This window comes from Mesoplodon mirus, assembly GCF_964341445.2.
Source record: "Mesoplodon mirus genome assembly, chromosome: 10".
In the NCBI taxonomy this organism is placed as follows: domain Eukaryota; kingdom Metazoa; phylum Chordata; class Mammalia; order Artiodactyla; family Ziphiidae; genus Mesoplodon; species Mesoplodon mirus.
In genome coordinates this window covers 12905777-12930636 of record NC_138986.1, presented here as the reverse complement: position 1 = coordinate 12930636, position 24860 = coordinate 12905777, and the positions used below count along the sequence as shown (strand labels likewise).

General features: G+C 36.3%; 1 protein-coding gene across 3 annotated transcripts in view; it reads left to right on the top strand.

Moving 5' to 3' along the window:
* OPRM1 (opioid receptor mu 1) overlaps nucleotides 1-24860 on the top strand; it is a gene marked incomplete at both ends in the record, with an annotated part of 169552 nt that overhangs the window by 22930 nt on the left and 121762 nt on the right. For 2 of the 3 annotated variants that reach the window (XM_082633364.1, XM_082633365.1), the window contains 2 exons: nucleotides 10886-11238; nucleotides 12367-12887. In XM_082633364.1, the coding sequence (XP_082489490.1) occupies nucleotides 10886-11238; nucleotides 12367-12887 (874 nt within the window). Of the gene's footprint in view, nucleotides 1-10885; nucleotides 11239-12366; nucleotides 12888-15539; nucleotides 15585-24860 lie in introns of those variants that run through there. The other variant, XM_082633363.1, reaches the window with a different exon arrangement.

The following is a 24860-nucleotide window of genomic DNA, read 5'->3' as shown; positions in this document are numbered from 1 at the left end:
GAAGCTGTCTGAAAATAAGAAGAGAGGATTATTAACAAGCAAAGCATAGCAGCTAAGGACCCAAATAATGTGAGCTCAAACCCTGCCTCCAACAATTGCCAGTCAGGTGTCCCTAGGGCAAATTACCTAACCAGTCTGTGCCTTAGTTTGCTCATCTGTATAATGGAGATAATCATAACACTTACCTAATTATTTAACAAATGTAGAGCACTCAGAGCAATAGCCTACATGTAAGTTTGTTACATAAGAAACCACATTTGAAATTCTGAAGATAACAGCCACAATATTTGACATTCAATATTCTATGGGTAACACAAAAAGAGGGAAGGTCAAGACTATGTTCGTGAGCTGGAAGAATGTAGTAAATGAGATAGAAATGGAAAGGATGAAAAAACAAATGCGATACCAGAAGTGGAGACAGAGAAAAGCTATCCATTAGAGGTAAACAAGAGAGGGAATGGAAGAGAGGCACTATTTGAAGAAATAATAGCCCCACATTTCCCATAACTAAAGAAAGTGATGAGACTTCAAACTGGAGGGACTCTCTGAGTGCCAAGCACAATCAATCTTTAAAAAAAAGTCTCATCATATATTAATGAGATTCAAGAACATAAAAGAGATAAAATTGCAAGACAGAGAAGGGATAATTCATTGCAAAGGAAGAAAATCAGAATTTTCCATCAACACCATTGGAGTAAAGAAGAAGACGGATGGAATAAAGTGAGCCAAACCATTGTGAATGTCAAGCCAAAGTAGATATTTCAGAGGTAACTCCCTCAACACACTCTAGAAGCATGTTATTTAGAGAGATTGAAGTAAAGATTAGATAATCAGTTACAAATACTGAAAATGACCACATAAGCAATAGGAATGAGATAGGAGAAGAGGAACTGACATTTTTCATCACAAGGATGAAATTATGTTCAGGTATTTCTTGAATACAGATTAACAGTATGAACAGTATGGAGGTTCCTTCAAAAACTAAAAATAGAATTACCATATGATCCAGCAATCCTACTACTGGGTATATATCCAGAGAAAACCATAATTCAAAAAGACACATGCACCCCAATGTTCACTGCAGCACGATTTACAATAGCCAGGTCATGGAAGCAACCTAAATGGCCATCAACAGAGGACTGGATAAAGAAGATGTGGTACATATATACAATGGAATATTACTCAGCCATAAAAAGGAATGAAGTTGGGTCATTTGTAGAGACATGGATGGATCTAGAGACTGTCATACTGAGTGAAGTAAGTCAGAAAGAGAAAAACAAATATTGTATATTAACACATATATGTGGAACCTAGAGAAATGGTACAGATGAACAAGTTTGCAGGGCAGAAATTGAGACACAGATGTAGAGAACAAAGGTATGGACACCAAGAGGGGAAAGTGGCGGGAGGGGTGGGGGGGTGATGAATTGGGAGACTGGGATTGACATGTATACACTAATATGTATAAAATGGATAACTAATAAGAACCTGCTGTATAAAAAAATAAATAAAATTCTAAAATTAAAAAAACTAATAAAAATTTTTAAAAAATTTTTAAAGATTAAATATATATTTTAGATAACCAAATATAACAAGCATTTTTGAGTATCTCCTATGTGCTGGGCTTGGAAGAGTAACAAGACTCAAATTCTACCTCTGTGACATTCTGATACATTAGAGGGGGGCAGCATGGAGCAGTGAACAGACCTGAGGTAACACTAGTTCTGTCACTTATGAGCTTTACAACTTTGGGTAAGGTAGCTGATCTCTGAGGCTTAGTTTGCTCATCTGTAACATGGGGATGATGAAGTGCCTCTCCCTTCAATTTTGTAAATTTACTTAGTGCAATGCCAGGTCAGTAGCCAGTATAAATGAACGTTACTCTTCTCATGTATAAGAAGATGTTTAGAAGGATGTTGGCCAAAATGCTATCTCCAGGTGGTAGAGTTCCAGGTTTCTATTTCTTTTGGGCTTTCCTGTATTATTTATTTTTACAATAAGCATGCATCATATTTTTGAAATTAAAAATATATTCTGAAAAATCTATATTTTAAATTATTAAAAGGAAATTTCGGGCTTCCCTGGTGGCGCAGTTGTTGAGAGTCCACCTACCAATGCGGGAGACGCGGGTTTGTGCCCCAGTCCAGGAAGGTCCCACATGCTGCAGAGCGGCTGAGCCTGTGAGCCATGGCCACTGAGCCTGCGCATCCAGACCCTGTGCTCCACAACAGGAGAGGCCACAGCAGTGAGAGGCCCACGTACCACAAAAAAAAAAAAAAAGGAAATTTCAGTCACATTTTAATAACCTCATAATAAGAAAAGCCTTTAATGAAAAATGGGCACACACGCACACATACACACACCATCAAAGAGGTTAAAATTCAATAGTTTTAAGGAACAGCAAAACATGGTGAAAATTTTTAAACAGTAGCAGTCTGAGAAGAAATATTTACAGTTACAGTAAACATTTTAATCTCTGACAAGTCAATAAAAAATGAGCAAAAATGAGCAAAAAATAAAAACAAGAGGCAGTATAATTGACCAAGGAATGCATAAAATTATTTTCAACCTCTAGAGTAATTAGTAAAATGTTAATTAAAATGACAACATATTACATGTCATTCATAGATTGGTAGATATTTTCAAGTTTTTTAACAATTTTGCATTATCATTTCTTATAGGTAAGTGGAAAATAATTTAATTTTTCCTCTAGCCTAGTTGATCAAGTTTTATTTATTTTTATTAGGACTATAGAAAAATGTCTTTCCATTCTACAAGTTTATATTGGGATTGTAATGTAAATTTTTAAGATGATCAAATTTGGGGAAATTTCTATTGAATTTCTTTCTTATATGAGCTATAAGATTTATAGGGAAATATGTATCATATAAGTAAGAAGTGATCTAATATATTAGAATATATAAAATATATGAGTTCACATATAGACATACTCATGGCTGTGGTACTGCTACAAACTTGTGTTTTCAAAAGCAAGAATTCTGATAAATTCTATTTCAAGCAACTGCCATCAATGTTATAGTCTATGAATAATTGCATTTTACATTGTATAATCAAATATAGTCATGATAGAAAATAACTATTATTTTGGTTACTGATAAAAATCAAACCTCCCATTTACAAAAATGTATGTCTGCTGATTAGAAGAGTTTTCCACAGAAAAGCTTCTGGCTCTGACATTTTACAACTCATTTCTCTCCCGTTCACAGTCTGAAACATCATGTATAACATAGTCACACCTCCTGTCTCTCCCTTGTTCTCTCCTTCTCTTCTTTCTGTCCCTTTATGGAACTTTGTTCTTCTCTGATTTCAACATTCTTCACATTTTGCAACATACAAAAAGGCAATCTCATCCACTTGCATGACTGGAATTAACACCTAGAGGCTGATGACATAAATAAATTGCTCCAGCTGAACTGCAAACATATATTTGGGTACTTAATAGTCATTTTCCTTTTGTCCCACAACATAGTATACTCAAAACTGAACTTTCTATCAACACCAAAACTGCTTTTCCTCTCTTCCTTCTCTGTTAAACAATGATATTACCATCTGTCCATTCTTCCATGCTAGAATTTGGGAGTCGTATTTCACCCTTCCTCTTCTACTCCCTATTTCTAAAAAATTAATTAACTCTTGTCTTCCTAATTATCTCAACTCTCCATTTGTTACATCTTCTTCAATGATGTTATTGATTATTTTGCTATTGTTGATTGTGATGATGGTGATGGTAGTGTTGGTGGTGGTGGGTAAGAAAGAATAAGTACATTTTGACAAGTATTGCATTTGAGAAGTCAATAGCAGATTACAGATGTCCCAAAGAGAGTTGGAAAGGCATTCATGGAATTTGAGAGAGAGGCTGTGTGTCAACCACATAGAATTGATAGGCTTAAATCATGGATTGTGAAAGAGTAAAGCAAAGGAAATGCAGCAAACTCAATTCTCCTTTTAAAAATATGATTCTGTTACAACATTCGATATAATGAGAAAATATCTCAAAATTCCCAAGATATTCCCAGCATGAGCATCTTTGAAAAGAAGATTAAAAAGCTTTGCATGCCTACCTTGCTTTAGCTATACGGTGGGTTGAGTATATCAACAATGAACATCCAGAAATACACATGGCCCACAATGCAGTTACAGCACAGAAGGTACATTTCTGTTTTAAATGAAGTTTAGGGAAATGAGGGGAAAAGATCTCAAACATTCATACGTCTCTCTGTGCTTAGTCTCTTCCACCATAAAAAAAGGTGATCAGACTGTGTGGTCTTGAAAGCCCCTTTCAGATCTTACTTCTCATCGTTCCATGACCTTCTGTGACCAAAGTTCTTTTTAATTTGACAACAAAATGACAAGGCAAAAAGGAATATTCCCTGTTTACTTCAAAAGCCACGGGTTCCCTAAAAAAAAAGGTTGTTTCATCTTATCATAAAGAAAAATAATTAAAATCCAAACCCTTCTTCCTGTATTCAATTCCATTTACTGGTGACAATCTTGAACTGGATTCTGTTTTGAATGGATAGTTTAATTATAGCTTTTTAACTTTTCTGTTCATGCTATCTTTCATATTATACTTGTATTGAGTGATTAAATGCACATCATCACCAAAAGTATAGATGAAATCTTAAATTTGTTGCACTAAGTGCAGTAGATAATAATTCTACTCATAGTCTACTCTCTCTAAAACTTTATAATCTACAGCATACACTTGAGCTTCTTCAGAAAGCAATTTTCTAATATTGACATTTGTAGAATTGTTTTATTATATTTTGAAGTTTTCTCTTTTGTTCCTTCAATATTAAAGAAATACCTAGGGTATATTATTATTTGATGTTAGTGGTAATGCACATCTGATTATTTTTTACATTCAGAACTTTCAGATCCTAAAATAAAAGGAATTTCCTTTTCTCTTAGAACTCCCAAATTTGGAAGCTAAAGTATTTCTTTTTTTTCTTTTGGCTGTGTTAGGTCTTCATTGCTGCTCACAGGCTTTCTCTAGTGCAGCAAGCTGAGGCTACTCTTTGTTGCCGTGCGTGGGCTTCTCATTGCGTTGGCTTCTCTTTTTGTGGATCACAGGCTCTAGGCATGCGGGCTTCAGTAGTTGCAGCACATGCGTTCAGTAGTTGTGGTGCGCAGGCTCAGTAGTTGTGGCTTGCAGGCTTAGTTGCTCCAAGGCATATGGGACCTTCCCGGACCAGGGGTCAAACCTGTGTCCCCTGCATTGGCAGGCAAATTCTTAACCACTGCATCACCAAGGAAGTCCCTAAAGCATTTCTAAATTTTAAAAACCAGGCCTTTAGAATAAAAATAAAACATTGTTATCTAAGAAGCAAAAGGCTGAGACAGATATTCTGATGCTGTTTTTGAAATAATTTGGTCTAAAGAGATAAAAATCTATATTTCAGGAAACAAAAACCTAAAGTCACAGATAAGAATATTTCACCGAATTATAATGGTTTACGTACATCAGAGGATTTAGCATGGTAATATGTTTCTATAATAGGTAAATGTTATTTATCACAGAATACAGGAATCAAGGAAAAAACATTATTTTTTTCATATAAACTTCTGATGAAATAAATATCCTGAAGTATGTAAAATTTTCAGAAATCAAATAAAGCAGGAAACAAGCACTTCCAAAAGGTGTAATGCAAAAACTGGTCAAGCAAAGTCTCTTGGTCATAATGGAAGAGTCTCTCTTTTCATTTCCTTCCCTCTCCATTGATGTGTGGCCCTGTTCTCTCCCCATCCTCCACCTCAGTTCCCAACTCTAACAAGAGGATTTAAAGAGCCTTACAAAAATGCATGCAATAAAATAAGAAAAGTAAAGAAGAAAATAGACAAATTGGAAGCCAAAAGAGAATGAAATGATGAGGTTAGCAGGATGCTCAGTACAATAGAAGTATATTAGATTCTAGTGCCATTAGAATTCTATGGAATTATTAAAAGGAGCCACACATTTTATTCTGATTTTTTCTAGTGCTAAATGAGAAAATAAAAATATGATCGGTTACTAGTTTTGCATTTTCTATTTATAAGGTTCATCCACTGCTTGAAGAAAGCAGAATTTTGTCCTTGTTCCATCCGAAGGCTATTTTTTTCATGAATTTTCATTAATGGGACATGGAGTAGGAGGAAAGTAGGAATATAGAGAAAAACAACAACAACAAAAAGGCAGTATGGATGAAAAAAAAAGAGTACCACTCAACGAAAAAGACTCTGATGGTTGTTACACTCTGGTGGCACAGAGACAGAAAGAGGTAATTGACCTCTGAAAGGAGGTGTCTCTCTATTTAATTTCCTGTAAACCTCTCTCTGTCTTCTCTTCGGAGACAAATTAGTAAACAATAATCACTTTTCTGTCTGCAGGGCTCAGAGGTCTCAGAATGCTACTTTCTCCTTTTGCTAGTATAAATTCATTGGAAATTTGGTCACTGACCACAGAAACCACTTTGAAATAAATGTAAGTAAAATGTTTTAGAATATTTTATAGCAAAGTGAGAAATCCCCTGTTCCCTCCACTAAGCTAGTTGAGAAGATAACAGAAAATAATAAACCAATATATGGTCTCTTTCTGTGTTAATACCTAATGAGAATGTATCATAGGTTTTGGTTGTTTTCAATCTCTCTCTCTCTCTCTCTCTCTCTCTCTCTCTCTCTCTCTCTCTCACACACACACACACACACACACACACACACACACACGTTTGCCTGAGACAACAGAATGGAATGGATAATAAAGGAGAGATTCAGGTAGGTACTAAGTTGACCATTTTCTTCATCTAAATAATAATCTGACATGTAGGACAAGTGCCTTTATTTCATTGGATTCATCCAATTAATCATGAGTATTAAAAGACAACACTCTAAGGAAGTTTTTTCTCCATTAAAAATGTGAATTTCTCTATGTGAGGGTAAGTGGATATAAAAGTTGTGACAGATGTGAAAAAGGTATCTTTCCAAGCACAATGCTGAACATATAAAAGGGGCTCATTGAATCCTTACTGAGTTAGTCATCTTTCTTCTTCACTGATATTAGAAAAAAAAATTCCATTTGGTAAAATATCAAAGGGCAGAAAATCAACCCAAAAAGAGGCAAAAATCTTCTGTACATCCCAGCTGGTTCTATTGTGAACTCCTAAAATAGGTAGAGAGCCATGTGAAGCACATGATGGGGTACAAAACTGACAAGCTGGATTCTGGAATACGTTTTTCCTCTTTTCAAGCATCCTTGTTCCATTTTTTTTCTGGACAGAGATAGGGTCATCACAATTCAAGAACTAACTCAAAAGCAAAATAGAACAACAACAACAAAAGGTTTACAAAGCCTATCCCATTGGTATACGAGAGTAATTTATTCAGTTTGGCTTCATGTAGCACAAGTGGGTCAAAAATCAATGATGTTTTGGTAAGTGGTAATATTTGGAGAAATGGAATGAAGAATGCATCTGAAGATAAATAGTAATTATAACCACAAAAAAAGGAAGGATACTTACGAACAAAAGGTATGTATGGAACACAGGAGAATAGGTGAGCTGCCAATGAAATGGGCTTATAAAACCTCTTCCCCAACACAGCATCTGGAAGCTTCATAAAATCACTCTAATGGGTCAAGCACTGAAGGTCCTGAGAAGAATATTTTTTAATAGTTGTATTGTAATTCATTTGGATTCATATAGCAAATAAACTACTGGATCATTTAGAAAAAAATTTTTTAAATATATACTGGGAAAACTTCAGTGGGCTAACTAGAAAGGAAAAAATAGCTTGGCTCACCGCCTAGAGGAAAAGATCCAATTCAGTGAGCATAGCAGGAACAATCAATATCAAAAAGGTCCTGTAGTACAGGTGAGACACTCTGAGAATGTGTCACCTATCCCTCCCAGTTTGTTTTGCCCACTTTGCCACTAAACTCATCTATGACACAGTAAGAACCCATAGGTACAAAATATGGAAAAAGGATTGTGTGTTGACATCCAGGAGTTCTACTCAGACCCACCCAGGTAAACTGAACCCAAAGGTGATCCTTCCTCTGGCTCACCTCTTTGGCATGCTTGCTAACTCTGGTTCGTATACTCCTATAACTTATAGTGTGACTCTGATTGTTCCTGTAACTTTCCTGGAGCAATGTTCATACCACCACGTCAGAACAGAACAGAATGAAAAGCTCATGTTTGCTGGACTTCATGACCCCTTTTCTGGTCAGACTATCCCTTCAGATTGAAGCCTTTGGAGATATGCCAGAGGCAAGTGGAATTCCCAAACCTTTAGTCTTGTATAATTATTCTCTTCCATATATTTTGGAAACTGCTGAACCCTCTTTTATATGTTGCTGTGATTCAAAGGGTGAGTAATTGGGATATGAATAATGGCTATCTTTAGAGGAAAGCTCTTAGGATAAATGGAGAAAAACAGCATTATTCCTGTAAAATGCCAATTGACATAGTTTTTACAGATAAATATTCACTTTTCCTTTTGTGATGTGGAACCCTAACCTAATTTTGCTTCACAAACATCTCATTCTGGAGGAGGAAAGGATTTTTTTTTAATGAAACAATCATACATCCATAAGTACCTGGTGCTAAGATGAGCCTGAAGAAAATGTTAAAAGTGTGATGAGTCATAAACTGACAGTAAAGAACGTGATTATTTGACATAAAACATTCTGCTAAAGACAAGATGTGAAATGTAAGGTCTGCTGTCTGGGAAGGTGACTAATGCTGTCGAGTGTGCCTTTACATCATGCAGGCTTTAGATATGGGTTTCTCTCTCACTCTCTCAGATCCACATGCTATGGGTTAAATCCATTTTCAGACAGGCTCTTCCAGCAACTACATACCTTGCATCCTCTCAGGTTTAATTATTTAAAAATAATATACTCTTTCCCTAGAATTCCCCCCAAAATCTCACTGGCTCTAGTTGAGACATGAGACCATTGCTGGGCATTCACTTTAAATCTTCATGCCTTGAACTAGCAATGGAGCCCATCGCAAAGTACATGGACTGATAATGGGAAATGAGTGGCTCCTTAGAGTGAAACTGAGGTCCTGTTACCAACAGCAGAGCAAATAGACGTGGAGTGTCAAATATATTTGACAATTTGACAATATATTTGCAAGATATTCTTCTACCATCAGATATAATTCATTAGTGTCTCGCCGTACCTGTTTGTCTTCTACTTGGTAGTTCTAATCTCTGCGGCTTTGAGGACACATAAAACTCCTAAATACTTATCCCAGAGACAGAAAAACATAAGTCCATACAAATACTTGTACAAAACTGTTCATAACAGCTAATTTGTAATATCTAAAAAGTGGATGCAACCCAATTCCCATTAATAGGTGAGTGGATAGACAAGTTATGGCATATCCATACAATGGAATACCACTGGACAATAAAAAAGAATGAATCATTGATGCATGCAGCAACATGAGTAAATTTCAAAATAATTGTGCTGAGTGAAAGAAGCTAGACAAAAAAGAGTACATATTGGGGGATTCTATTTACATAAAAAGTCTAGAAAATGCAAACTAATCTATAATGACAGAAAGGAGATCAAGATCAGTGATTGTCTATAGAACAGTAGGAGTAGGGGTCAAGGCAGGGAGGGGCAAGATGGAAAGATTAAAGAGCTGCCCAAGGAACCATTGGGGGGGGTGATTGACATGTTCATTATTTTGATCAAGAGTTGGCATTTTCTGCTGTAAAGGGCCAGATAGTAAATATTTTAGGCTTTGCAAGCCATATAGTCTCTGTTGCAACTACTCAACTCTGCCATTGCATCATCAAAACAGTTAGAGATAAGAAGTAATTCAATGGGTGTGAGTGTGTACCAATAGAACTATTTACAAAATCAGGTGCAGTCTAATTGAGTGTGCAAGCCAATCCCTGCTCTTGGTTACGGTGATGTGTTCAAAAGTGTGTACATAGAGCAAAACTTATCAAATTGTATACTTTTATTATATGCCTCCATAAAGTTATTAAATAATAAAAACAAGACAAACAAGCTTAGCTTCCCCATCACAAAGTGGATAAAGTCTAATCTTCTTACCATGGTATACAAGTCCCTCTATGAACTGGCCTCTATATTCCTCCCCCATCAGATTCATTGTCATTCCTGCTGGCATTTTTACTCTTTCAGTGCCAAACATACACATCATGCCATTTCACCTCTATGCCTTTGCTCAGGCTTTCTCTCTGTCTTGAATGACCTACTCCTACCAACCATAAGATTAAACGTGTGCATGTACACTCCCAAGATGCCTTCCTTCTTTCCTTATGTTACCCCTATTCCCTTTGCCCCATCTCTATGACTCCATAATAGCCTGTATATTTGTGTGTGTGTTCTTGTGTGTGTGTATACACGTACATATACATACACTCTTTCACGATTACATTGTTCCATAATTTTAACTATATAGCTGAAATTTTTCTCATATATTTAGAATTAAAATGTATTATTACCCCATGTCTGGATACTTGACTGAGTGTTCCCTGGGTCTGTTACACCTATCAGTGTCCGGCACATTTTTTTAAAAAAACAAATAAACCAATAAACCAGTATGGCAGCTGTTATTATAACTTTTTTACAGATAATGAAACTGATAGGTAAAGAAGTTATATATACAGCCCATAGGCACATGGTTATAAATGGCCAATCTAGTCCTGTGAAAGAGTTCCTCTGTATCTAACCTCAAATGCTTTCCAATAATCCTTGCAATTGTTTTTGCTTTGGTTTTGGGGGGTTTTGTTTTGTTCTGGTTTTTTGTTTTTTAGTTTTTGCTTTTTAATTGAAAGCTTAACTATATTTCACCCTGATGGTTTTATTTTTTTCTGGCGGTGCCACTGCTCTTCCTTCATCTCTTAGATACACCAAAATGAAGACTGCCACCAACATCTATATTTTCAACCTTGCTCTGGCAGATGCCCTAGCAACCAGTACCCTGCCCTTCCAGAGTGTCAATTACCTAATGGGAACATGGCCATTTGGAACCGTCCTCTGCAAGATTGTGATCTCCATAGATTACTATAATATGTTCACCAGCATATTCACCCTCTGCACCATGAGCATTGATCGCTACATCGCAGTCTGCCATCCCGTCAAGGCCCTGGATTTCCGCACTCCCCGCAATGCCAAGATCGTCAACATCTGCAACTGGATCCTCTCTTCAGCCATTGGTCTGCCTGTGATGTTCATGGCAACAACAAAGTACCGGCAAGGTGAGTATGGCTGCAGGCCTGAGGGATAGAGAGAATATAGATAGATATATTAGTGAAGTCATAAGCCAAGTAGAAATTATGGAGTAGTCCCATGCTGTAGACAAACTGTAATTTTAATGATTCTTTTTAGCAAAATACTTTTGAATATTTTGAAATAGGAATTTTCCCCTATAATTTTAAGTCCAGTAAACATTTGAAATAGAAGATAAACCATAATCTATCGGTTCCTGATTTCTCTGCATTTACTTCATCAAAATGATGGGAAAATAAGAACACAGCTCTTTCAAGAGTAATTAGAGCTTAAACCCAAAGAACATTAAGTGGAGCCTTGTTTTAAAATCTCAAGTGGCTGCCTACATGACAAATTTATATTTTTAGACTTCATTTCAGAATGATAAACCACCCATCAAAAAGTGGAGTTAAGGGGGCTTCCCTGGTGGTGCAGTGGTTGAGAGTCCACCTGCCAAGTCAGGGGACACGGGTTCGTGCCCCTGTGTGGGAAGATCCCACATGCCATGAAGCAGCTGGGCCCGTGAGCCATGGCCGCTGAGCCTGCGCGTCCGGAGCCTGTGCTCAGCAATGGGAGAGGCCACAAGAGTGAGAGGCCCGCATACCAAAAAAAAAAAGTGGAGTTAAGGGAATCCCCTGGTTTTCCGGTGGTTAGGACTCAGCACTTTCACTGCAGTGGTGGCCGGGTTGGGGAACTAAGATCTCGCAAGCCACATGGGTGGCCAAAAAAAAAAACCCCAGAAATTGGAGTGAAGACATCCATTAGCTGGAAACTCCTATAGAATCTGGACAGTGATTATATTTTTATATCAACTTAGACCCCATAGAGGATCTAGCTCATGGTGAGAGATTCATAATTGTTAACTGAATGAAAGCTTAACGTCATCAAAGTGGACAACTTAAATGACGTATTTGGAAAAAATAACTCTCCCTGAAAATCAAAAGAGAACTGAGTTTCTTCCATGATTTCTTTAAATTTTCCTTTTCTGGCTTGTGTAGTAATAGCCATAAGTTAGCTCAGGTCAAGGTGATAAATTAGAGAGCAAAATGGCAATAGTAACACCTAATGACATCATTAAAAGTTGCTGGTAATTCTTCCTTATAATTCTTTTCATCTAGGTTCCATAGATTGTACACTAACATTTTCTCACCCAACCTGGTACTGGGAAAACCTGCTGAAAATCTGTGTTTTCATCTTTGCTTTCATCATGCCTGTCCTCATCATTACGGTGTGTTATGGACTGATGATCTTACGCCTCAAGAGTGTCCGCATGCTCTCTGGCTCCAAAGAAAAGGATCGGAACCTGCGAAGAATCACCAGGATGGTGCTGGTGGTTGTGGCTGTGTTCATTGTCTGCTGGACCCCCATTCACATTTATGTCATCATCAAAGCCTTGATCACAATCCCAGAAACTACTTTCCAGACTGTTTCCTGGCACTTCTGCATTGCTCTAGGTTACACAAACAGCTGTCTGAACCCAGTCCTTTATGCATTTCTGGATGAAAACTTCAAACGATGCTTCAAAGAGTTCTGTATCCCAACTTCCTCCACCATTGAGCAGCAGAACTCCACTAGAATGCGTCAGAACACCAGAGACCTCCCCTCCACGGCCAATACAGTGGATAGGACTAACCATCAGGTATGCAGCTTCTAGGATTGGGTATACCTCCTGGGGATGACAGAAAAATTATAGAGCTTCTTAAAATCCAAGATTTGAGTCCATTGGAAAAGGATCAGTAACCAGGGGATTGAGATCAGTTTGAGGAGGCGGGGAGGAGGGGAGCAAATTGTGATCATTGTGACTGAGAGGCACTTCGTTACATAAGCTGAGCTCTATGTATTGTGTACATATTCATTCAGATAGAGAGACATTCCAATCAGATATCCATAAATATACTGTCTTCACAGCCTTTGCTTCTATGCAAAATTAATGACTTCAGCACATTGTGGAAGCGACCTTAATCTAGAATTCTTCTCATTCCCCCCAATGTTAGGTGTTCCATACATATCACTCCAATGTCCCTGTCACTTCTCAAAAGCCAGTCCTACTCTGGATCTACAGTTACAGAGAAAGTGTCAGCACTTTGCCCACTGTAGTGATGGGTGACGATGTTCCCAGCAACTCACTGTCACACCAAAGGAGAAAAGAGGATTCAATGGCCCATCTTTAACTTTGTTAAGTCACTGATTTATAAATTTGTATACCTGAACTCTAGAGAAAACATCAAACTTATTACTTAATTATTAGAACTAAATTAGTTTTGCAACAGTCATCATACCAGTTGAGGTTAGTATAATGAGGAGTGACTATTTGTTGGAAGATATATCCCTATGCACAGAAGAGCACAGATGGGAGCCTGCACAGAAGATGCAAGGTTTACACACAACAGAATAATCACATGAGAAATCAAAATGGAGGAAAGAGGAAAAAAAATCTATCTCTAAGTTAATGTTGCCTTGTTAAGCCACTGGTTTGGAAAATTTGGAGTCTGACTTGTAAATCAATCACTTAATTATTAAAATTAACTTAAGTAAGTAAATTTCTGAATGATGGTGCCAGCATCCAAAAATCACAGCCTGTGTAATTTTATAACACAGAACTCAAATTCAAACTCCCTGTGAAAGTAAACCCTCATGTCAGAATCTTAGGTAAAGTTTCTAGGGTCAGGGAGCAGAACAGTGGGGACAGATGGCTCCCTAAAAATGATCAGGACGTCAAGTCGCAGAGCCAGAGAGAGAGCCTGGTTCCCTTAGGATGCAGCTGCTTCCTCTTTGCTTCCTGTTCCCCACCCCTCGCTGTCCCTTGTGACTGCCACTACTGCCACCCAACCCAGCCCAGGCTCACCCCTTCTAATTGACCACAGGACCAATGTAATATGGCCCAGAAGGATCTGCCATAGCGACATGAATCCTCATACTCTTGATATTAAATAATGCTAAAATGAACCCAGGAACTTGCAAGCCCTTGGGAGCATGAGGTAATGACGGCAGGCCTATTTCCAACCAAAGGGAAATTATTAACTTATTATGTCTCACTTCTAATTCCATTTCAGAAACAAAAGCCAGAAAGAACAGTTTTTCTACTCTGCTTCTTTAATTTTTTTTTTCACATCAAGACCTCTAAGCCTGCTCCTTTTACTAAGCAGCTCTCCTTCTCAGTGACTCTGGAAATCTTGTGAATAACTTAAAGAGGGTAGGAATTTAAATAGATTTTTCTCTAACCTGAAGATAATACGTTAAAGAATGCAACTTAAAACCCTCAGTCCTAAACTAAGGTTAAAATATTTACCATTGGAGCAAAACGATGACCATTGTAAAGGATTCGTTCTCTCTCCTTAAGCACCTGTTTATACCCTCCTTCTCCTTTCAGGCGCTTTGGGGAGTGGCTGCCAGTATTGTACCCTGTACCACTGCCAGGGTCTCTTGTCATATCTGATCCTCTCAGAACCCTTCACCTGCCTTGCTTTCCTGGAAATTCAGCTCCCAGCTTGTCTGGTGGAACGTTTTTCCTGAGTTCAGCATGAGTGTCCTTCAGCTGCCCCGACACTGCCCTTGACTCCCCTCCAAATCCAGCAGTTTCACAGCCGCATGTGTGGTTCTTGCACAGCCAGAGAGAGGAGAAAGGAAGCTAACTGGGGAAGCTCTGGTCTAAGTAACTAAAAGGTTTGCTTTAATAATACATCCAAATGGGGCTTATCTTCATTGCTGCCTCTATGAAGCAGCATCACTGTCAGATAACAGCAGAAACACATTAGCCCTGGAATTGGCTGCTTTCCTAAAACGCCCAGCTGGGAGAGCTGGACACAGAAGAGTGGATGCCAGGAAAAGAGGAAAAGACACTCTGACATATTTGAAAATTAAGATAAATCAAATATCCCTTTCACTCATCTCCACTGATGTGTCATCATTAGAATCAAGGCAGTTACACACAGACATCTGGAACAATACATAAGTCTTTGGTGATCTTTTCACTAATATATCAAAATAATAAAATTATTTGGGGGAAAAATTGGAGACTTTACGGCTGTGTCTATAGGACATTGATTCGTTTACAAATTCAGTATCTGACAGAGAGGTGTTTTGTTTTGTTTTGTTTTTCTTTTCTTTTTAAGTTACGAACCGTCATGTTAGGAAACAAAGCTAATTGGATTTGCAATAAATGTTTAACTGCTCTCTGTAACATTGTAGATGTTTATGTCCTGCCTATCTATGTATTTGTATTTTCTCCAAGAAATATGTTGTACTGTATGTGTCACATGTCAAGCACATTAGTCAACTTCATATTCTGCAGATCAGAGATCCAATATCAAACCTTCCCAGGGTGTCTGTATTCTGAAACTGTACACTGAGATCATGTCCATGCAACGCAAAGTCAAGTGGAGAGTTGGCAGTTATCAAGGTAATTTGATCATATAAGAAAATTATGTGCCCAAGATAAACTTTGAGTCATACTTACATAGCTAAGGGCTACTTGGTCAGCTTTTGCTGCATAACAAATCATTCCAAAATTTAATGACTGAAAGCAACCATTTATTTAGTTTACAATTCTATAGATCAGTAATTTGGGCTGGGCTGGGCTGGGCTGGGCTAGACAGTTCTTCCAGTCTTAGCTGGGCTCACTCTGTGGTGAGCTGCTCTATCAGCTGTCAGCCAGCTGATCTGAGGTGGCCATAGCAAGAATGGCTAGCTCCTCATGGATCCTCATCTTCCATCATCTGTGTTAGCCCAGGTTTGTTCTCATGGCCATCACAGGTTCTAGGTTCAACGGGTGGGAAAACAGACTCCACCTACTGATGGAGCTGCAGTCACATTGCAAAGGGGTGTGGATGTAGGGAGGAAAGTCACTGTGGCCACTTTTGCTAACCATCTACAGTAGGCACATGATGCATGGGACAAGTTAGCCTTAGCTTCCTGAGAGCACAAATTATATCTGCCTTGCTCCTTCTTGTATCTCCAGTATCTGCCTAGCACAGTAAAACGTACTCCAAAAACATCTGTTGAATAAATGAATGATTAAATAAATATCTTTTGATATTTCAGGAGATCTGGAGGGGGTAGGAATGACCCGTTTCTTGCAACTGATTGACAAGCTAAAGGATTGTGTAATACCCTGATATTATTTCAGGCTTACCCTTCAGTAAAAAAAAATATTCACAGGAGAGATTCTTCATTTTTTCTCTCCAGGCTTTAGTCCTCTGATCCAAAGTTACACTTTTCAAAATTTTTCTTACATTGGTGCTTGCCTTCTAATTTTATTTTTAATAAGTGCTATTGATAAGGAGGTCAAGAACCAGACTCAGTGCCCTAAAGAGCTCATATCCTGGCTCAATGTGGGGGAAAAAAAAAAAAAAAAAAAGATGGTCTCATATTCTTTTATGCATGCCAGGGGCCAGCATACTTCTCCATCTGTAGTGATCCATGCCTGATTTATGTTCAGCTTGTTGTCTTTATGTCTTCTAGATCTTTGGTAGGTAGACTTAGGCAAAGGCATTCATTTTCCATCTGCTCTCAATGCAATTTAATTTCTTTGTACCCTGTTGTTGTCCTCATTGGATTCCACTTGGCTTCAAAACACTTCTATCATTTGCTCAAATCAGTCCAGGTCCAACTCAGACCTGAGATGCTGGCCTGCCTTCACTGCTTGGTTTCCACCCTGATCATGTTCTCTAATGTATTTTTAGTTTTGACACCTAGATTATTGTTTAATGTATAACATTATATGGGAAAAGAAAACTCTGTTATGTCAGATTATTATTTAAAGAGTTTGTGTTAACTATAACCATAATAATAATGTTACCTTACTCTTATATGATAGCATGCAGATTAAAAAGTGCTTTTATCACATCAGCTTCCTATAATAACCCTAATGGGTAAACATGAAACAAAAAATGTTCAGGGAGGTTACATGATTATACAAGATCAAACCACCAGTAAGAGGCAGAACCCAGACAAATATCTAGACTTCTCATATTAATCCAAAACTTTTCTCTGCTGTCCCACAAAATACCAATTTGCACTCAAATATTACTGTATGGTCTCAGGCAGAGGATCTCAAGCTTTACAGTGAGCTCCAGAAAGTGTAACTTTTGAGGAACTCTAAGAAATCTGGTTCACTGAGTCAAAGTAGGGTCCAATAATCTGAATTTTGAACAAAACACTAAACTGAAAGCTGATTTAAAATGTAACTTCATCCAAACACTACAAAAGTTACTGTTGTGTCTAACCTGAGTAACCCATTCAGTCAAGCTGATTGATACTAATTTTTTTCACCAAATGAATCCTGTGTTTAGCAAAATAATGTAGTTATCTTGTGACAAAGCCTTAACTTTCTAATATATCAATCAGTGAGTCTTATAGAACAAAATAATATAACAATGATAAAGCTAACATGATGGTACCTTCTGCTAACTCCTGATCAATATGGCAAGCCCATTCCTAAACCCTTGGGTTACTATTTTTTAAACAGCTTCTTGACATTTTGATCAAAGTAGCAGGTCAAGAAATGAGGAGATGCTTTGCATTTGTGCTAACTAAAAAACTATATTATCCCCAGCTAAACTAAAAGCAGAAGCCTAATTTGTCAAATCACTCTCAAAAGATGGCTCTCGACATTTTTACAAGACATCTGTGGAGAACCAGTTTGAGAAGGAAAAGCATTTCAATTCTATGACAAAAGTCCCAAATGAGGATAGCTCACAAAATTACCAGGTTTGACCACATTAATGCATATTTTGTGAATGAGACCAAAGTGGCTATTCTTTCAATTCTTTGGTTTAAAAAGAAAACAGTTCCAGTTAGGAGTGTGTGTGTGTGTGAGAGAGAGAGAGAGAACATACACATGCATGATATAGGCGTGCTTCTATGCATGTGCAGTACTAGAGTATATCTAAGTTTAAAATGAATTATCCCTTTCATAAATATAACAGAAGAGCTTAATATATTTCTGTAAATTGGCTACAATCTGGGATGAGAAAATATTGTTTACTTGGAAATATGTTTATTGCCACAAAATATTTGACTATCAGTAATAACAGACCTAAATAGACATTTCTCCAAAGAAGACATACAGATGGCCAACAGGCACATGGAAAGATGCTCAATATCACTAATTATTAGAGAAATGCAAATTAAAACAACAATGAGGTATCATCTCATACAAGCCAGGATGACCATCATTAAAATGTCTACAAACAATAAATGCTGGAGAGGGTGTGGAAAAAAAGAAACCTTCCTACACTGTTGGTGGGAATGTAAAATGGTGCAGCCACTGTGGAGAACAGTATAGAGGTTCCTTAAAAAACTAACAGTAGAGTTACCATATGATCCTGCAATCCCTCTCCTGGGCATATATCCAGACAAAACTCTAATTCGAAAAGATACGTGCACCCCAATGTTCACTGCAGCACTATTTACAACAGCCAAGACGTGGAAGCAACCTAAATGTCCATGGACAGAGGAATGGCTAAAGAAGATGTGGTACATATATACTATGGAATATTAGCCACAGAAAAGAATGAAATAACGCCATTTGCAGCAACATGGATGGACCTAGAGATTACCATACTAAGTAAAGTCAGTCAGAAAGAGAAAGACAAATACCATGTGATATCACTTATGTGTGGAATCTAAAAATATGATACAAATGAACTTATTTCCAAAACAGAAACAGAGTCACAGACATAGAAAACAAACTTATGGTTATCAAAGGGTTTAATGGAAGGGAGGAGATAAATTAGGAGTTTGAGATTAACATACACATGTTACTATACATAAAATAGGTAAACAAGAAGATCTATTGTATAGCACAGGAAACTATATTCAATATCCTGTAATAACCTATAATGGAAAAGAATTTGAAAAAGAATATATATATACGTATAACTGAATCACTTTGCTGCACACTTAAAACTAACACAAAATTGTAAATTAACTGTACTTCAATAAAAGATGGTTAAAAAAAGGAATTACAATATTTGTATTGAATACATTTAGGTTTATGTAAAAAAAAAAGACTGTTAGTAATAACATTTATTGACTGGTTTGTATCCAGTATATCTTATTTAATCATATGAGGTGTGGATTATCTCTGCAGTTGAGGAAACCAATGTTTAAGGAATTAACTTGCCTAAGGTAATAGGTAAAGAGCAGTGGCTGAGGAATGAACACAGTTGAATTTGATATTATAACCCAGACTTTTAATTAATGTGCCCTACTATCCCCCTAGTCTGGTTTTCACTACACTCAGTGGTGCCTCCTAGAACTAAATTTTAACATTTATATACTGACAGTCTGGATGCCATGAGGCCTTTATATGGGCTTGTTTAGATGTATTCTTAGTGTATTTGCATATCTGTATATAAAAGTAAACACTCACATAAATTAATGACTATCACGGGGAATTAGAAATCCAGTAATGGGGATAGTGGTTACCATTATATGAGCTCAAATTATTTGACTAAAATCTGTTGCTGTCAGTAAAGTCATATTGACTCTTACTGAATGATAGAATTTTCTTTTCCACAGTTAAAATTTTTCATTAACGTCAGAGAAGTTCATTTAATATTTTCATAAGCTGACCTTTAGGATTGTGAGTCCAATCACATTTATCCTACTAGAGAAGGCAGCTTGGCGGGCTGGTGGTGCCAGAGGGACCAGGACAGTGAGTCAGTTGAATGTTCTAGCTGTCATGCTGTCACTGACCAGTATGTGATGGAGGAAACCCTTCATCTTGCAAGAACTCAGTCTTTTCAGCTATCACCTTAGTGGGCTAACCCAGAAGATCGTTCTGTACAGCAGAACAGTACAGTGGACACTGATACATGAATTAGCTAGAGTTCTTCCTGACTGAATACTATGAACTTTTAGGGAGGTTGAGTTTTAAAGATTGGATTAACTAATATAATTACTGCAGCATTTTCTTGTGCTTGTTATTCCAATTAATGTAACTAACTGATAAAATATGGCAACACAGTTTTCTTTAAAAAGTTAACTCAAAATGATGTCATTAATTTAGCAACCTTAAGTGGTAAATTGCTATTTTATAAACATTTATCATGAAAAAGTCCTTACATTGAGATTTAGTGTATTGGAACATGTTAATCTTATTTTCTTTTTTTAAAACTTTTAATTTTATATTGGAGTATAGTTGATTAACAATGTTGTGTTAGTTTCAGTTGTACAACAAAGTGATTCAGCTATACATATAAATGTATCTATTCTTTTTAGCTTTGGGAGCCAGCTATGAGAGGCAGATTCTTTTCTCTTTTAACTTTCTACAACACATGTATTCTTACTTCTACGTTTATGAATTTGAAATGCAGTTTTATAGTATTTTTTGCTTTTATACTTTTTTCCTCACTTCAAACAACATTACCATTGGAATGAAGATGACCAGCCACTAACTTTTGAATATCATTCTGATGTGTTTATCTTTTGGTCAGTTGCAATAAATATTTACAAATCGCTACAATTTTTAAAAAATTATAAAATTATTTTGGGGGTGACATTTTGAGAACTATAACTTTCTAGAATAAAATCTGTCTTAATATTTCCTTCTGATTATTATCTCCCTGGAAATCAAGAACCTGGAGCCATAACTTTTGTCTGCCTTGTCCCTTTACAGTCAAGAATTTCTTTCTTACATAGTAGAGTTCCTAGCTTTGAAATGAGTAGAAATTTTTCACGATGAAAAGAAATATTAGAACCGTATTGCCTACGATTTATACTTTTACTGCAATAAAATAACATATATATAAAATAAATAAAATACCATATAATATAACATACCAATACCAATAAAATACCATATAAATAGAATACTATATATATATATATATATATATATATACATACACACACAGACACAGACACACACACACACACACACACACACACACACATATATACACACACACACATATGGTGTGGGTAAGTGGAGGTTAGAAATAGGATTTATTCTGAGTGCTAAAAAATTGTAATAGTACTTTTTCAAAACATGAATGGCATTCCTGATACATATCCAAAAGATTATAATGCCAGCTTTCAAGACCCCATGTGAGTTTGGTCATCCTCATTGTCACTGATGTATGCAGAAGGAATGAATATCTGGCAATATAAATATTAACCATACCTGGGTGGGAGATTAGTATGAATTTAATTTAGTGTTTGTTGCTTCACTGTGAATCAAAGGAAATGAACCACTTTTTCTTTCTATAACGCCTGCCTTATTAGGAACACATGCAAATAACTTGCCTGATAAATTAGTTCCATGTAATTACAAATATCAAATAAATATAAGCTGAAAGTTTCACTATAATTTAAAATAATGGCTCCCTTGGTCCAAGAATGAGAATGAATATGTAGAAAAAGAATTCATGCTATTTGTCTGTATAGAGTGCAGTATTTATTAGGAAGGAAGGGAGAGAAAAAAGCTGACTCACAGAATATATTTTATGTTAGAAATTAGTCACATTCTTCCTACTATTCTGTTTTCCATATAGACAATAGAAATTCAGGGATACTGGAAATCTACAAAATCTATCAAGCCCTACTTATTTCCTTTTTTTTCTACATACATTATCAAATCTTCATAAAGATTAAAAAATATTATATATAAATTATATATATAATCCAGAGTCCCATATGATATGTCTAAGTCCCTTAAAGCACAAGAAATGAATAAAATTTTTCTTGTGATAAAATAGGTACCTCTAAGACATCTGATATGAAAGCAAAAAAGTAAAGTCTATGGAAATTGACATTAATAAATAAGAATATCTTAAGAAAAGTCAAATTACTAAAAATAAACTTAACAATGAGAAAATTCAGTGAATAGTGGATGTGAAATAGAGTATGGCCATTCTACATTTCACAATGCAATCACCAATTTAATTCATCCCATAATTTAACAACTTAGCAAAAATATCTCACTCTTGTTGTTCTTTCTTTTTCTCTGTCATGTCAATAACATGTTCTTATACTCAGAAATCCTCAAATATAGTTACATGTGAGCTCATTCAAATTCAAAACATCAACTTTTTAAAAATGCTGTCTTTGAGATACTCTTTGGAAACAGACGAGATACATGTCACTCCTAGAACCGTAAAATGCTGCCGATAGAGGCTTGCAGAATGGCTAGTATGCACTTTAACAGCTGAAGACTTTTCTGGTTATTTCAGAAATTCAGTGGAACAAATAACCTTTCAAATGGTTACACTGTAAGTAAATATCAACATCTAAATCCCAATAATGTGATTGGATTTATCAAGAAGATGAAAAATATTCACAGTTCTTAGAATATTGGAACTGAAAAAGTATATAGATCATCTAATCCAAACCTCCTGATGTTATAAATGGGGAAATTGTAGGCCAGAAATGTATTTTTTATTGTACGCTTTTTTCCGAATATAAAATATATAATTGTGAGAGTCTTTTCAAATGCCTAGTTTCCAAATAGAGTTTTTAAAAATTGTGACTAAAGAAAAAGATAGATAATTATATTTTATGTAAACTCTACTATGTGTAAATTTAATTTAAAATATCAGCAGATAAAGGGAAACTTTATAATTCAGTAAGAATAGCAAATATAATATAAAATCTTAATTATTTAGATTGCTCATTTATTTGGTCAGATCCTACCATTGACCAGCTGAATTCCCCTGTGGAATTCTCTGAAACTGTCTATACTTCAATGTCCTTATATGTAAGAATGGTCGTAACTATAGTGTCTAACACTTATTTTGATGTGAATGTGATGCATAATTATCCATGTAAAATACATAGCACAGTGCCAGGAAACTGGCTAATAATACTAGTGTAAACCACTTAGTGAGGTTTTACTGTTTTCATCTCCTCTATTCCCTTTCCCCCAAGAAGTTGAATTATAGCTCTTGTAATGAAAAGTTTAAACGAATGAACTAATGCTGCTAAAAGGGATCGTAAAGTTGGTCTATCCCAACATTTTTCAACCTTGGCTCTAGTGACATTTTGGGCCAGATAATTCTCTGTTGTGAGGGGATGCACATTGCAGGATGTTTAGCAGCATCCCTGTCTTCTACCCACTAGATGCCAGTATCACCCACCCATCTCCAGTTGTGACAGCCAAAATATCTCCAGACATTGTCTCCCCAAGTAAAACAATCAGTTGAAAACCATTAGGGTAAATATCAGTTGAGAACCACTGATCTAACCTGACCAATGATGTTTAATAGATGAAGAAACATCAAGGTCCAAATTAGTCATGTCCTTAAAGCACCACCTGAGAGTTGGAACTAGACCCCAGGTATTCTGACTTTAGACTAGATCTCCTCTGAAATATCACACTGATTTCTCAAATAAAGCTTTAGTCTGCACTGCTAACCAGTTACAAAGAATAAGACTCAATATTAAGGGAAGACAAGAGGAAAGCAAAATTCTTCAACCCTGATTTTATTTCAAGCTTCTCTTTCAGAGAAACGATCTTCAGCCTGAAACATTATTAAGAAAGAATTGAAGACCAGTAAAGGTGGAGATATTGTTAGAGAACATTCAGAAATGAGGTCGAATCTCCTGGAGATCTTAAAACACTAAGAGAACTTGTAAATGAAGCACAATTAATGAAACACAAATCATAATTTCAAAGGCAAAGGAGTTATGAAAACTACAAAGACTGTAGCTTTGCACTAATTGTTTTTAGAACCTAGATCAGATTATTAAAGTGTATTTTGAGAGCACTTAGAAAGGAAGCATTAACCTCTAGGAGGTGAGATAAGTTCTCAAGAATTAGTTACAAGACAAATTTTATTTTCTTAGAGGACAGAGAAATCAGGTACCCCAGTATCAATAGTGTTTTTAACAAGAGATTTGATGAGCTCTTGTTAATTTCTACACTTCTATCCTATATTGAATTATGATCTGAATATAATGGTACAGCTTTGATTCCCACCTGAAGGGTCCCAATCAATGGAGAAATGCTCAATAACCTATGATCGGGTAAGGAGTCAAACGTACTAGAAGAGTGAGATAAAAACAAAAACTATAGTAGTTACTAGAAGAAAAACTTTAGTCCAAAAATCCAATTATAGAAAGATAGAATGTGAGTGATAACAGATGTGAAAAAAGTCATAAAGATTTTATTTCATGAACCAACAATATGACCACATATGACCATAATATGGCCATATCAACTCTTACAATTATAAATAATCACATCAATAGAATTTTGGTTTCTAGAACCAAAGAAATATTAGCCTCACTCTAATAGACAACACACTTCAGGAATGAAATAAGCAAAATAGATTGTGTTCAGAGATGAACAACCAAGAAGGCAAAAGGAGTTAAAATTCCTTAATATGACAAATGGATGAAATAAGTGCACATGATTACCTGGGAAATGGAAGGCTCAGACGGCACAAGATAGTTATCTTCATATACTTAAAGGGATGTGAGCAGGGAATTGGACTTACCAATACGACTCCAATAATTAAAGCCAACAGGTGGAAGCTACAGGGAAAGGGATTGCAATACAACCAAAGCAAGAATTTTCTAAGCTTTGAGATACTAGGATTCCCTTGTTACTGGAAGTCTTGAATGTCCAAACATCAGCATTTTGCCTACATAAAAGGGGATGTTACAA